The sequence below is a fragment of the Pundamilia nyererei genome, unplaced genomic scaffold (genome assembly GCF_000239375.1).
Source record: "Pundamilia nyererei isolate P.nyererei 1_Seehausen unplaced genomic scaffold, PunNye1.0 scaffold00046, whole genome shotgun sequence".
NCBI classification, from domain to species: Eukaryota; Metazoa; Chordata; class Actinopteri; order Cichliformes; family Cichlidae; genus Pundamilia; species Pundamilia nyererei.
In genome coordinates this window covers 3,144,062-3,159,543 of record NW_005187447.1, presented here as the reverse complement: position 1 = coordinate 3,159,543, position 15,482 = coordinate 3,144,062, and the positions used below count along the sequence as shown (strand labels likewise).

The window sequence follows — 15,482 nt, the reverse complement described above, 5'->3', positions numbered from 1 at the left end:
GAGTTATGGATCCTTTTTTTTTTTTTTAGTGGCGGAAACGGGCTTCCATACATTTCTGATTATTTAAGTCTTAAAGAATTTAATTTAGTGGAACCCACTGATTGGGCCTGCCATGATTTTCTTCTGATGGAAATAACCACAAATGTAACATTATGTAAGGTTCCCGATTTAAACTATGGATATGTGATATGAATAAAGTAGGAGCTCTGTAGATCTGAAGTTTCTAAACAACAGTCCTCTTCCACGATATCATTCTTCAGAACACGAGGAAGGAATAGATGCCAAGCTAAATTTAAGACTTCTTCTGGGGTCAGCGGGTGTTCATAGCATACAGCTGAAACAGATTTTAGCTGACTTATATATCACATCAGTTTAACCTGAAGTGCAGCCTCTGCTGACAGGCACAGTAATTTTCCTGGACTTTGGTGTCGTGACTAACAATGTGAAAACTGATCAGTGCATTTCTCACCTGAACGTCTGCACAGGCAGCGGCTCCTTCTGGCTCTGCCCTCTCATCTGTAGAACCTCCTTAGAGGCCTTCCTCAGCCTCCTCTCTGCCGCCTCTTCCTGACGTTGCTCCTGCTTGCTTTGGTTGGCCTGTAAAGCAGCAAAAACTGTCAAACGCTGCTGGGAGAGGCGTATTTGTAAGGGAGCTGCAGCCCACTCTGTTTCCTCACCTGTCTCTGGGCCTCTCTGAGCAGGCATCGAAAGCGCTCGTCCCTCAGCGCCCAGTTGGGGAGCTCGGTGGCCTCCCTGGTCTGCGGCTCCTCCAGTCGCAGCTTCAGCTCTCTCAGGGCGCTCAGCTCCTCCATCAGCTGCCTCTGACGGGTCCTGCAGGCCTGGAGATCCAGCTCCAGGTCCAGGGAGGTGCGCGTCGGCTGCTCGGCCAGGGGGGAGCGGTACGACTGCTGCTCACACACAGACAACTCAGGTAAACGACAAAAAAAACCCGTACAGGCACAGGGTGAAAGAGACATAATGAGAACGTACCTGCTTATATCGCAGTGTTCTTCTTTCCAATGTGTTTCTAACAAAAGGCGACTTCTTTGGTAGAGTTGAGCTGTCACTGTCACTGCGATACAGCTGAAAGAAACAGTAACATCCACTTTAAGGCCACAGCTCACCCTAAAATCAAATACATGTTTCCACTGCCCCATGGTGCCAAATAATCCAGCTAGATTATTTTAGTGCGAGTTGCCTTATTTTAAAGTGAGCCACACTTAGTAATGTGCAAAACTCTTGAGCCGACCCTAATTTCTTTACATTTTGTTATGAATATGGAAAATATGGCAGTGATTTATTTCATGTTTAAACTGGCCCAAATGTTTTAGTTAATTACAGACAAGTGGAGACACGGACTTCCCTGCAAGGCTTTGCGCACCAAAAACGGTTTGAACAATTCTAATTAGCTTGAATGTCAATATTTGGTGCGACCACCTTTATCCTTTAACACAGCCTGGACTCTCTCAGACCAGCCTTCTTTAAGTAGTGTTCAGGAACAGTTCTCCAGGCTTTCAAGGACATTCAAAGCTCTTCTTTGGAAGAACATGATCCCACACTACTTCAATAATGTTAAGGTCAGGGCTCTGGGGAGGCCAGTCCATTGTTGTTTCCCATCAGATGCTAAATTAATCACATCACTTCGACAAGATTCCCAACACTGCTGACTGAAATGTAGCCTCAAACTACAACAAACCATGGTTTATAGATTTTGGAATAAAATTGGATCGCTCCATAAGTACGATGGCCCTCAGTGATGCCTGTAATTTGGAACACCTCAGCCTTTGCTCCCTGTTTCCCTTCCTTAAGAATGGCTACTTGACAGCCACTCTTCCACTGAGACTGCATCTGATGAGGCTTCAGGGCCAAATGTATCTCTCAGGTCCTGTGCCAGGTCCTATTTCTTTCTTTTATACACCGATTTATTTTAGGACTGCCATTTCCACTTCAGCTTCAGGTCCAATTCAATTCAATTTATTTATATAGCACCAAATCACAACAACAGTCGCCTCAAGGCACTTTATATAGTAAGGTAGACCCTACAATAATACCTTCAGAGAAAAAAAACCCAACAACCACATGACCCCCTATGAGCAAGCTATTTGGCGACAGTGGGAAGGAAAAACTCTCTTTTAACAGGAAGAAACCTCCGGCAGAACCAGGCTCAGGGAGGGGCGGGGCCATCTGCTGCGACTGGTTGGAGTGAGAGAAGGAAGACAATGCACTGATGTAGTTTTTTAGGACTGCCATTTCCACTTTATGGACACTTTGCACAGTATTCCAAAAGTTTTCAGCTTATTCCTCGTTCTATACTATTTTATGCAAATATATTGTCTTTGGCATTTTTCATATATTCAATTAGTTTTTCATAGATTTAAGATGCATTTGGTTCTTTACCAAGTCGTGTGTTACATGTAAACACAACACTGCTTCGTACTTTGAATTAGGGGCCTTTTTTATGGTTGAATGATTCATAGATAAGAGTTAAGTGTGGCACAAAGGACTAAAAATCATTCATCTCACAAAAAATGTGAGACACTCATTCATGTTTCTTTCCACAAATCATGACCCAGTTAGTCTAAAAACACAAACCTGTTACCGCACTACACCCACCGATCTTAGCGCTGCAGACGAAAGCGCAAATCTACACAGGATGTAAACACTTAAAGTCGTCCCCTCACAGCTGAGCAGAAACTAGCTGTGCACTTCTTTTGGTTGGCAAATGTAGACAGTAGAGAGAAATTAGTTCCGACATGAAACTGCTCACAACAGCGTTTGTGGATTTTATTTGGGTATTTTAGTAACTAGGTCATGATTTCTGGAAAGAGACACAGCTGTCAGATGATGTTTTTGAGCTATATATATTAAGATAAAGGAGACAACTCCACAGCTGATGGGCAACTCAAACCAAACAATACAGTATAAATGTTCCTGGAGGTGGGCGGGGCGCGGGCGGGTGGCAGAAAGTCATAATTATGGTTGACAAGGTTGAATGTTGTCTGTTTAACTTGCTGTAAAACAGTTAATTACATTCAAGAATCAGCTCATGTTTGAACATTTTAAATACTTAAAATGAGGGGGGGCTTTCCTGCACATTGTCTGCACATTAATCGTGCACGGCCTTTTCATCCAGATGGATATACAGCATGACAGGAAAGAAAGATGAGAATTACACTACACGTCTTATATTTGTATCTATATGCTGTCACTTTTATAATAAAATAAAATACTCACCCTGCACACGTACTGATTCCGAGCACCCGGTGAGAAGGTCTGGGAGCGAACGATGGTGCTACCACGCATGAACGGCGAGGCGTGACCCCAGCGGCCTCCCCGCTCTTTAGGTCGGACTCGCACCGGCTCCGGGAACATGCCTTCTGTCATGGTCGCCTTTTCTACCTACAAAAAATGTATGAACAGAACTTTTAATGCCAGATTTTTTTCCCCCAATAAGAATCTCCTCACTACCAAAGCGTCACCTCGTACCTTTATTGTTGAGGGTTTGCAGACTGTCTGGTCACAGCGTCCTCCGGTGGTGATGCAGATTCCCTCTGCACACAGGCCCTCTGAGCAGGGAGCGGCGAATGCAATGCTGTTGCTGCAGCCGCTGTCCACTGACTCTGCCTGCCAACTCCTGAAAAATGCACCATCCTCATAAAGGTACAAACATGACAGGGGCCAAAACGATGTATTTATTTGTCAAAGCAAAATCTAGCCTGAGAGGAGGATAATGTCACCTTTCCGACGCTGCCTCCCCAGGCTCGTCCTTCTTCTCCCGCTCCTCCAGGTGGGTGGGGGTGTTGCGTGACAGCAGATTGCATGCAGTGTCCTGTAACATCACATTTTAATCCCTCAAAAAAGATCTTCAGTCTTTCATCACTCCCCTCCCTCTGACTGCTGACAAGGCCTGAGGCTGGAGCATGCAGGCTGACTTGGCTTCTGACACACATTCTTGTCAATTACGTACTTGAACAAGCTACACGCCTGCAGGCCGTTGGCTACAAGCTGCTATTCAACAATGGGAATGTGAATTTATCCAAAAGAATTAGCAGGATTACAACTTACAGGATCCAGTGAATAAAATTAGTTTACTCAGGCTCAGCTCTTGGAACCACAGGCTGCGGCTTTATTGTGGATGTAGCAACTGTAATGTCAATCTGGTTTATATACGCGATTTGACACCTTAATGTTTTGGGCAAAATGAGTATTTGGTCTGAATTCTCCCTGACCAGGTCCTCCAGACGCAGTCACACAGCCAAAGTCTTTGTTTTTAACTGATTTTTACCTGAGCAGCACCGTCCAGCTGCTTCCTGACACTGCTGTTATTGACTAAATAAAATATGTTTACCATGGCTCCGGGCCTTTGTTCGTCAACCTGGCCATCCTGGTGTCTGCGTTGGATGACGTTCCTCTGTTCAGGCCTTTGTGACTCTGTCCCATTCAACATCTGCACTCGCAGCCAGTGGTAAACCATCTCTGGGCTCCCCTCACAATCTGCCAGGCTCACCTGGGCTTTACCCTGCAGGCAAACACAGGACATTTTAATCTGAACAGATGTAACCCCAGTCTCCACCAGCAGTGAGGTTATGGTAGCTGAGCCCTTCAGACCCACCAGCAGCTCTTCCTGAGCCTGAGGTCCCAGTGAGCAGACAGACAGCTGCAGAACGCACACCGCCAGGGCGTTTGCTGGGACAGGAATGCGGAAGCCTTCGTTGAAAGTCATCTGGGATTGTGGCTCCAATGCTGTACAACAGTAAAACGCACAGGCCCTGCTGCCGTCCAGTGAAATCAGGTGCACCTTCACATACCTGAAGAACAACGCATGAAAAGAACAATACTCAGACTTCTACTTAATGCGAACGAGTGTCCTCAGAGTGCTGAGACAGAAAAGATTCAGAGTGTTGGCTCAAGTAAAAGGAACACTATAGGAAGAAGGAAGTTTCTACTCCCTTTGTCATTGAGTCTGCCTTTACATTAAACAACTATTTTAAAAATGGGCTGTTCTAAAGAGCTCAATAAATTCCTCTGTGATAGGATGAAACATATCAGTTTGTGAAATTTCTTCCCCTGATATTCCACGAACAACTGCAGGAGGCAAACTGGAGATAAGTGGGTACCTTTAAACGCAAAGTGCAAAGATCAAGGAAAGTCTAACGAAGTACTCGGACATCCTTTTAACTGTAATGTTTATGGCTGAATACAGCTCGTGCAGTGTTGTTTTGCTGTTGATATTTTATTCTTATTCCATGTAATAAAAACAGGATAGTGAGCCAATGCTCCAGCCTGTGCACCAGGCCTATCATCTCAGTGGCCTGACAGTCTCAATACGAGTTAGAAAAGATATGGGAAATTTAGCTAAACAAATTAATGATTTAAAAAAAAAAAAAAACTGCATAAATTTTTTAAAAAGTTGACTTTTAAACTAGAAATCCATCAAGTCTGTTCTTTTTAACCTAAACTGGAGTAGCAGCAGTTTCCCTGTGCATCCCGTAAACTAACCATCTGATTAATATAGAGTCATCTCCTTCTGCCACTTTAACTCTTCCACAAGTATTTCTTTCATTTTCAGAGCTGAAAGTACTCACACTTTATAGCCGTCTCTCACAATTGACCTATTTAAATTTTTGACTTGTAACAGATGCAGTCGCAGAGACTGAGAATTGGACTCCCACCTGTGAAGAGAGAATACAGTTCATCCAGAGATATTAACGAGGAACGAGCTTTGCCACCCACGCACTGTCTGCACTAACTTGTTTACTCACAGCAGTCCCAGTTGGATCTGGGTGGGCTCGCTCGCAGACGTCAGCTCTTTCATGTATGACATCTCATCAAACTCCTCCGCCCTGTTGGACGAATGGAAAAATGGTGAATGAGCAAAGAGTTTTCCCACTTTACTGGACACAAGCTTTTTGTTTAGTCTACTAAAGGTAGTCAAGCCTCTATGGACAGGATTATAACTACCTGAATTTATAATGAAATGCCATGCCATGCAAACACCACAGTCACAAATTCTGAACGCGTTCTTATTTCGGGTGTAGTACTCTCCTTCTCCACTAGGAGGTGTTAAAGTTTAGCTTTAATACTGTGAGAATGGACCTCTACTCACCTTCTGCCCCAGGCCTCAAACACCCCGCTGTCGGTGGCCAGAGCATCCTCAGAAACACCTGCAGAGACTCTCCTGGCTCTCCTGCCACTTCTGTTGGCACTGTTTCCCCTCAGAGTAACTCCTACAAAGATTTGGAGTTAATTCAATGCATTAGCAGGTAGGCTTTAGCATTTTAGGTAAAATCATATCTTTAGAGTCTCAGGAAGACAGCCTGCCTCAGGAAAAGCAGCTCACAGAATGAGTGAGCTGTTGTCTCTTGCTGTCTTTTACTGATTAGACATTGTGTCATTTAGAATTTCTGCTCTTTTGCTTTTATTCTTTTATTGAGATCATGATAATTACCCACAAACTCAACTTCTTTGGGGTTTCTGTGAACATTTATTATAATTAAATCAAATTAAGTAGCTAAATATCTTGGCAGAGAGTGAATTTTGACTTTATTGAATGTCTACAGTGACGATAAGGAGATGTGCTGAAAGGCAAAACAAGATAATAACAGCAAAACAGAAAACAGCACAGTGACCGTTTTAATCATTTTGACCCATTAATATAACATTTTTTTTGTGAACTCTGAGTTAGGTTTATACAGAGTTTCTTCGCTTACCTGTGGAGGTGAAAGCCGCCTGAGCCCCACTGTCTCTGTGAATCTTGTTATCCAGTTGATGCACAGCGGCCGGGCTGACCGTTTCCTCACTGCTTATCATGGAGGTGTGTGATAGGGTTTGTGACTGCGCCCGCAGCCCCTCTAAAATACCGCGGCCCGCCTGCTCCATGTATTCCTCAGTCATCTGGGTGAGGGGACAGTCCTGAGGGGCAGAGTGGTAGGGCGTGTCCATTGGCGAGCTGGGCGGTGACAGGGAGGAGAGCGAGGAGCGGGAGGACAGCGAAGCCAGGGACTGCGGGGTGTCGTGGGAGCGTTTGGTTTTGCTCTGGGTCAGAGGGTCGGGGGTAAACATGGAGGAGCCGCTTGAGACGGTCTCTGGGGGAAGCAGGTAACGGAGGTGAGGGTCAAGGGGCTCTCCAGTGCCCTCGTGGCGCTCATATTGGGGGAGACCGTAGATGTCACTGAAACTGATGGAGCTGAGGGAGCCTCGGCTGGACGCCAGGGAACCCCGGCTGGAGGCTAAAGAGCCGCGGCTGCTGCTGGACGACACGGTCAGAGAACTGGCCGACAGGCTGGAGGCAGACAAGACAAAGGAGCAGGAGAGAAATGGGTAGAAATCTAAATAATGCCTTTTATGAATTCAGTAAATGAAAACTTTATTTATTATAGTTATTTAAAGCTGTCTCCACTTCTGTTTTATTTTGATTACAATTTCACTTTAATTTAAAACTCCCAGTGGTGGCAAAACTACAGAACATGTGACTCATGAGAGAGCAGACACAGACAATGACTGAGGAACTTTAGGAGTGTGTGCAGCACCTTTTCAGCTGGGAGTGAAGGTAGGTGGTGATGCGTGTTGCCTCCTCCAGCTGTCTCAGCAGAACATTCCTCTTCTCCTGCTGCAGGATCCTGTTGGGAGATTCACTTCGACGTATAAGAAATCCAGAGTTTAATGTATGGCATCACATATCAGCCGGCAGGCTTGTGTAACAGCTCACTGCGTTTTAATCTTGCAGGATAAACTGGGCTACGAGGGCACTGGTATATTATAGAAGAACACAGCTGCAAACCTAATCTGATAGTGAACGAGATACACTATGTTATGGTTTCATGTAAGGAGAGTTATTTGAGGCATCCTTCCCCTGATCAGCTCATTTTTATACACACTTCAAACTCATTCTAAAAGGTTTTAGTAAATGTTTAAAAAGTGTGCGATAAAAAGCTGAAACAAAGCGGGCAATAAATAAAAATATCAGTAACAAATTGTTTCTGCATGGAAACTGTTTTGAGTTTTCTTTGGTTTGTCATTTTTCCAGTGTGAACAAACCACATACGGAAACCTGCTGACAGTTAGTATGTAGTATGGAAATGGACACAAAGTCCAACAGCTCACTGCGATTTATGATGATGGATTTACAGCTTTTCATTTTAGTATGTGAGTATATGTGCATCCCCTTGATACAAAAAGAAACCCCACAGGCTGCTAAGTTCACAGACATATGACAGCTATGATGCAGGCAGTGGAGGCGATGATGGGGCAGAGAAGATAATAATTTCCAAATGTGTGTAAAAAGATTGGAAATACTGATGCCCTGTTAACATTTAAACACAATGTGTACCACTCTCAGTTCATACAGTGTCAACAAATTATTGTTCCAAGTACCTTTAATGGATGTAGAACAATATGACGTGTTAGGTAAAGCAAGCCGATTTAAAAAACAAACAAACAAAAAAAAACATGGCAGCACTTCACAGGCTCCATTACTCGAGAGGACCACATGACATCTCAGCATTTCCGTCTATATGACTTTATTTTTTCTTGCTATAAACTTCTTTCCATTTGTTTCTCTGTGGCTTCTCTTGTTTTGTTGTTTTTATGTCTTTCTTGCTTATTCCCCCCTCCCCCTGACATTTAAAGGGTGTAGAGGAAAAAGCTGGGTAACATACTTGTTTAATGGACACTTTATTGCTTTTCCTTTCTCTTTTCAGTGTTCATAAAAAATTAAATAAAATATGAAAATGTTTGTATAAAGAGTTGTAATTTGAACTGTGATACACATTTTGTTTACTCGATCGCTTGACTACTGTTATGGTGAGACCATTCACCTTGAGATTATCTTCATTTATGACACAAAATAACCTTTGGCTTCATTTGGCATCTGTTTGGATGTGGAATGAGTCTTCAGGTGTCTTTATTATTATATATCCAATATGGTGCTATTGGTGTGTTCTGGTGATAAGTGTTACTTATTAACCTGATATTTATTAAATAACATTAAAGTGCACCTGACTGTAAATTATCACTCTTACTGTATTATTTGTTTATGCATCTTAAATTTGCCTGTCAGAGAGCACGCTGTCATCATTCTCACCTCTGATTGGCTCCCTGGCTTTGGGAGCTCTGTGCCCTTTGCACCTCCTCCTCCAGCCTGGAGCGCTCCTCCTCCAGCTCCAGCAGCTTCTCCGGCAGGTGCTGCTGCTTGCTGACATGAATGATCTCCTGCAGGAGGGCCTCCTTCTCGCGCAGGAGTTGCAAGAAGTCCCGGTCGCGGTCTGCCTCGGCCCGCCCCGACCAGCTCTCACTGTCCAGCTGTGCTAGCTGGTGCTGTATGCTCTGCACCCTGAGAGAGGAGCGGGAAAGATTACACATGCTGTATAAACCCTTTACATTTTTACATCGTAAATTTCACGTTCACTTTAAATTCACATACCATGGTTAAGAAAAAAAAAAAAATCAGTCTTTCAGACTCAGAACTTCATGATAATAGTTGTGGTTTAAAGTTTACATACACTCACATTCACAACCTCTGTGGCCCCATATTAATATTTTTATGAGCAGCTGCTGAATAAATGCTACCTGCAGCATTATGTACAGCTTCTGTTTACTCTGCACAAGTGTTTATAGCAACACACGTACAATCGGCTCCACTTAACACTGCACACTTGAGCCCTGCTGACGCTTCATGCTGTGATTTATAATGACAGCATTCAGTGTCTGTAATTTCTGCCCGAGCTACCTGCTGCATCAGCGAGTGCTCTTACAGGTGTATACGATCCAGATGTTTGCTCAGAGTTAATTGGGTTCTCACAGAGTGATTTCTCAGCTTGGATGAAATAACTGTGTTTATGTGAGATGGATTTCAGACAGAGTGACTCAGTGACAGAGCATGCAAGTTTCCACAGGTCTCCCCCCTCCCTCCCTGCCTCTCTTCCCCTCCTGATGTCATGGTTGGCACTACAGCTGCTGGGTCACAACAGCAACATGAATCTTTTTTTTTTTTTTTTTAATGTGTATCGAGCCAAAGTAATAACTGAGGATGTTGCTGCTGTAACCTCTTTATAGCTGGAAGACAGTCTGACCAGGAATCATTAGACAACACAAACATCAGAAGTTTGTTCTAGATTTTCTCACCGTCTGTCATTTTTGTGAACTGGGTCATATAATTTCCACTGTAATTTAATTTTCTTATAATAATGACACATAGTTTGGATAAGGCATGACCTGAGTGTGAAAGCAAAACCGATTTACTCGTTTAACGACCCTCTCCTATGGCCATGAGCTGCGCAATCCGCCAGAACAGCATCACAGATACAATTGACCTAAATGAGCTTCCTTGTAAGAGTGTCAGTGCATATAGGCACGTAGGGTTGGTACGCAGTACTGGGACACATGACGACATCAGCTGGATTAGCTTCTGATTTCAATGTCTCACTTTAATCATTGATATGATTTTGAATCCAGCCTTCAAACAGTTGAGAATTTCCACTGACTGCTGTCACATCATCACATTTGTCCTCAGTGAATTAGTGAGAGATGTTCCCTTGATTTTTTTGAGAGATCCTGATATGGTGACCAACTAACACATAGATTTAACCGAAGTGGCCCGAGTCACATTTACAGCCCAAATTACTGGACGAACCTGTGCTGAATTCGTAAGCACCCTTTTTTTTTTTAATGTAAAGGAATTCCATGCTTTATCCAGTGTTGATTTTGCCAACATATAAGTTGGTCGAGGCTATAGGGTGAGCTGGGATATATTTAGCCAAACAGTGTCTATATTAAATCACCCTGCGGAGAAACAGGGTTTGACATGGAGGCTGGCGGTGGGCAGTCCTCTCCCTTTGGCTGTGTGCACAAAGGCAGCACACAGTCAGCAGCAGCAGCGTGGCCAGGCAAGAATGTGACCACCCAGCTCATTCTGCCGGCCAGACATCGCTCAGCAGCCACGTCCACCGGGCGCAAATACTATTCATAACACATCCTCCCACTGCTGGTGTGTCATAGTAGTACGAATAACAAACAGCCAGGCACACTTACTTTTTCTTGGCTTCCTCGTACTGCCAGTTCAGTTTCACTTTGTCCACCAAATATGAGGAGTCTTGGGAAACATACTGAAGAGAAATAAGGCAATGGACCAGATTACACGATACGATCAGATTATTTGGCTTTAGTCATTTCAAATTTATGCAGGGAGTTAAATAAAGTAATACACTCATCATCTGGGATGCTGACTATTAATTTAGGGTGAGACAGGGAGGTGTAGCGGCGTCTCCTACCTCCCCCATGATGTCAGTCTGACAGCCAGTGTCACAGTACTGCTGCAGATTGTCACCCACGGTTCCAGTGCTGTTCGCCATCTCGCTGGCCGAATCGCTCACCGACAAGCTGCTTTGGAAGTTAACAGTCAGCTTAGCCAGGCTCTGTGAGAAAGAGGACACGTTATGTTCATTTCCAACTCCATATTTATATTCTTAAATAATTCAAACCTTCGGATGATTCAGAGTTCAAAATAATCTTTAATTAACTTATACTGGGATATGTTAGAGATATGACTTCATTTTAATAAACAGTCAAGAGTAGTTTTTGTTCTTTGGGAACAACGGCCTGCTTCTTTCTTATTCACACAGGTGTACTCTGTCTTGTTTCTATTGATTTTCACTGCAAGATGTTAGCGAGACCTGCTATGATGTACGGTTTATGGACAGCGGCACTGTCGAAAAGACAGGAAGCGCATCTGGAGGAGTTGAAGATATTAAAGCTTTCATTGGGAATGACGAGAATGGACAGGATAAGAAATCATTATAATAAAGGACAGATTAGGTTGAGTAGACTGAGAGAAAGTAAGAGAGGCTGAGACAGTTCAGACAGTGGACATATTGGACAAAGGATGTTTAATATGGAGCTGTCAGACAGCGAGAAAAGAGGAAGACCTCAGAAATTTCATGAACATAGTGAAGGAGGTACAGGCAGAGGGTTGGTGTGACAGAAGAGGATGTTAGGAATAAGGTGAGATGGATTCAGATGACCTGCAGTTGTGATCCCTAAAAGAAGCAGTCGAAAGAAGAAGAAGAAAAAAGGTTCAAATTTCTTTGGTGGTCACCAGTTACGGTCACTTAAAGATAGCTTGGAAAATGCCCCCACAGCCAGAGTGGTAAAAAATAAAAATAAAATAAAAGATAACATCAAACCTTCTACTAGAAAGAATAACATAAATACTGAAGGCCAAAGAAGAAGAGTCTGAAAAGGTCTGGAGACAGTTTTTTTACTTTCTCTGTTATCAGTGTAATTGTTTATTGTGAATCATGCAGAGTTTGTTTTTACTGAATTATTACAGGGAGTTTTTAGCCAAATTAAATGCCTCTGTTTTAGTTTATATGAGTAGGTGCTTTAACGTGTTTGTATGATAAACGTTTGATCGTTTGCTTTTTCTTAAATGCCTTGTGTGAATTTTTCTTTTGATAAAGAAAAAAATATGTCAAAAAGTGTCATCTGCCTCCACTGCGTGCTCAAAAATAGATTGTGATGCTGCCAGGAAATGCATCTGCAAATGTGGTCATCATTATCATCCTGTTACCGCTCGATTATTCACAATTTATTGCTGCGTCGTATATTTTGGTTTGCTGACAAAACCTGAAACTTGGTGGGTGATTCAGATGTCTGGAAATGTGCTTTAATAATAGACAATGAGGCGAAGTAGCAGAGGCTGACAGACACTAGAGGTCAGTATCGAACATGTCAACAACAAAAAAAAACAAAACAAAAAACTGAGAACTTCTGAAGCTGGCAAGTCAACATGATCTTTAAAGAAGAAGGGGAAAAAAGAGACACCTGGATGAGGTCCTGCCTCTCCTTCTCGCCTGTGCTGATGGCCTTCTTGATGCTACGCAGTTCGTTGAAGATGGCTTGAGCCTCGTCCAGCTTGTAGTTTGTCTGACTGGAGGACATCTTTCTGTCAATCCTGGAAGGTAAAAAAAATACACATTTTATATCTGCTAAGACACTCTTGGCTTTTGCAAAGTATAATGAAGCTCTGATGTACAGCAAGGGCTCTCGAAACATTATGACCCAGTAGCATGTAATGTGGTTTATTTAGATTTTTTTTGTTGTTGTTTTGTAGTTTGTTTGGTTTTGTTTTGGTTTTTTTTTTTTACTTTAAAGTGGCTGTTACATTCATTGAAAGTAAAGGTAACTGTCAGGGTAACTGAAGGCCCATGTGACTAATTCCCTGTGATGGGAGGGCTTTTAGGGCCTTGTTTATGAAGGACAGGAGAATGGGGATGGCTTTGTGTGGCATCAGCAGTGATGTGTACACTCCTCTGATTTTTATAAGGAAGAGCCAGCGAAGCGTGAAAGGGAAGCTGTTCAGAATTACTGGTCGATCTACGTTCCCACCCTCACCTATGGCCATGAGCTCTGGGTAGTGACCAAAAAAAAAGAAGAACCAAAGGGCAGAAATCAGCTTCCTCTGAAGGGCAGCTGGGATGTCCATTAGAGACAGGGTTCAGGAGTAGAACCACTACTCCTCCAAACTGAAAGCAGGAGGAGGTGGTTTCCCAGCACATTTGATGTGAGGCGTTCCTGGACTTACCAGGAAGAGGGCCTGTGGCAGACTCACTGCATGCTGGAGGGTTTATATGCCTCTCCTGGCTTTGGAATGACTCAATATCCCCATGAAAGAGCTGCAGGAGATGGTGGGAGAGAGGTCTGAGCACAGGGCCCAGATAAGCAGTAGAAAGCTGGTGGATGAAGGGAAGCCTGCTGTGATGGTAACACTAGAATAGTTAAATGTGAAGAGAAATGCCACCTTGTTCTTGTGTTTTGTTTCTTTATCACAGTATGACATGAACTGTGAATTAATTAAATGTATAGTAGTGCAGTCAGCACTCATGGACGCCCCATAAAATGTTAATAAGGGCAGTCGTTAACCCACAGGCCACACTCTGAAAGCCCTGGTCCCAGAGGGCAAACCTTCATGGTTTCAGTATTTTTCCTATGTTCTTAAAAAGCTTAAAATCAAAGATGTTTGAAAAGACATCTGCGGAAAATCAAATTCAATCCAACTAATGAACTGAGCTATGAAGACAACACAAGACAAACCAGTTTTTTTATGGTCCGACGGTTTTAACAAGCTTGTGTTCTCGTGTGTGTTTTTGGAGTTACAGCTTTTTTAATTTGCTACGTCTCTAAGTAGCTTTGCTGCACTGTAACAATGTGAAGTTTCCCTTTATGACCTCCAGGGAGAAACGTTGCTGCACGGCTGTAGCTAGCGTGGGTCCTAATAAACTAAACTAAAGGTATATCAGCATCATGTATGTCGGTGATTTTCTAAGTGAGGTTGAGATGGATATATGAAGCCCGCAAACTGAACATTATTAGTTAATAATATAAAGAGATTTTTAAACAAATATATTATTTTTTTCTGATAATCATTCATGAGTCTTCTGTCATTTTTGGGCTTCCATAGAGGTCGATGTCAGAACTAAAAGTTTAAACTTATGTTAATGTTTTCAAGCATCTTTGTACATCTTTGACTTTAAGACAGAATAAAACTGAAATGGATTTAATTTCGGACACTAAAAGTAATAAGAGTAAGTACCAAAAGAAGCACAAGGATTAAGAATGAGAGCTAATCGGCTCTATTGAACTGTTATTTATCACTAATCTGACTCTTACCTACCTTTACTTTCTTATTTGTATCTAAAGTAGTTTAAAATTAGGAATGAATCTCTCATTCACTTGCACAACAAGATACGGTGCTTTTATTGGAAAACTTGTCAGTGGTGAGTAAAGTCACAAAATAATCTGATGAACATCTGAAGTCTTACTGTATTGTATTCATGAATGAGTCAAGTGTTTCTTTAGACTGTGGTTAGTTCAGAAATACTGAAACTGCATGTGACAGACTGGTATAAAGGCTCCGTTCGTTTACTTTCAACAATCAGGGATTGTTTGGGCTCTCCCTGATTTAGCAGGTGAAATCTCTGCGTGGGTTTATCCTACAGATCATGACATTAAAAAATAAACAAAAACATATCGCAGTACACCAAATATGACCTATCTGCGTATTTCATCGTGCTTGCAGAGTAAATCTTGTATCCCTAGTCTGTGTGTGTGTGGTTAGGTAGGTGGTTGGTTGGTGGGGAGCTGGAAGAGCACAGGACCGTGCCTCCTCCGTTAGTGGACCTGGCACGTGGCCTCCCCTCTCGCCACAACCCGCTTCCTTCACTCTCCTTCAACAGCAGGTACTGTTCATCCACCCGACCCTGCCTCTTCCTCCCAAAACAAGCCCTGCTTTGTTCCCCCCGGCCCATTGGCAGGGCCGAGTAGTTTATAGGTTTATGTGTTTAGCAGAAAACAGGACACTGCCCACCCTTCTGTGCTTGGCTGTATTGAATCGCCCCACCTCCCCCGTGCCGTACAGCATCATATATGCTTACATTTATTTTAGTTCAATTCTTAGAGCTGCTGATTGCGATGTTGGCTACAGAAAC

The 15,482-nt window shown here is 43.0% G+C and overlaps 1 protein-coding gene across 1 annotated transcript in view; it reads right to left on the bottom strand.

The window, feature by feature from the left end:
* Positions 1 to 465: 465 nt before the first annotated feature.
* Positions 466 to 15,482, bottom strand: part of wwc3 (WWC family member 3) — a 39,867-nt gene continuing 24,850 nt past the window's right edge. The window contains exons 6-22 of the mRNA XM_005732371.1: positions 12,820 to 12,949; positions 11,268 to 11,411; positions 11,029 to 11,102; positions 9,083 to 9,331; positions 7,530 to 7,619; positions 6,711 to 7,282; positions 6,107 to 6,227; positions 5,763 to 5,843; positions 5,586 to 5,672; positions 4,613 to 4,808; positions 4,349 to 4,519; positions 3,738 to 3,829; positions 3,487 to 3,634; positions 3,235 to 3,399; positions 991 to 1,083; positions 678 to 908; positions 466 to 597 (exon numbers count right to left, since the gene is read on the bottom strand). Of these exons, the coding sequence (XP_005732428.1) occupies positions 466 to 597; positions 678 to 908; positions 991 to 1,083; positions 3,235 to 3,399; positions 3,487 to 3,634; positions 3,738 to 3,829; positions 4,349 to 4,519; positions 4,613 to 4,808; positions 5,586 to 5,672; positions 5,763 to 5,843; positions 6,107 to 6,227; positions 6,711 to 7,282; positions 7,530 to 7,619; positions 9,083 to 9,331; positions 11,029 to 11,102; positions 11,268 to 11,411; positions 12,820 to 12,949 (2,776 nt within the window). The remainder of the gene's footprint in view (positions 598 to 677; positions 909 to 990; positions 1,084 to 3,234; positions 3,400 to 3,486; positions 3,635 to 3,737; positions 3,830 to 4,348; positions 4,520 to 4,612; positions 4,809 to 5,585; positions 5,673 to 5,762; positions 5,844 to 6,106; positions 6,228 to 6,710; positions 7,283 to 7,529; positions 7,620 to 9,082; positions 9,332 to 11,028; positions 11,103 to 11,267; positions 11,412 to 12,819; positions 12,950 to 15,482) is intronic.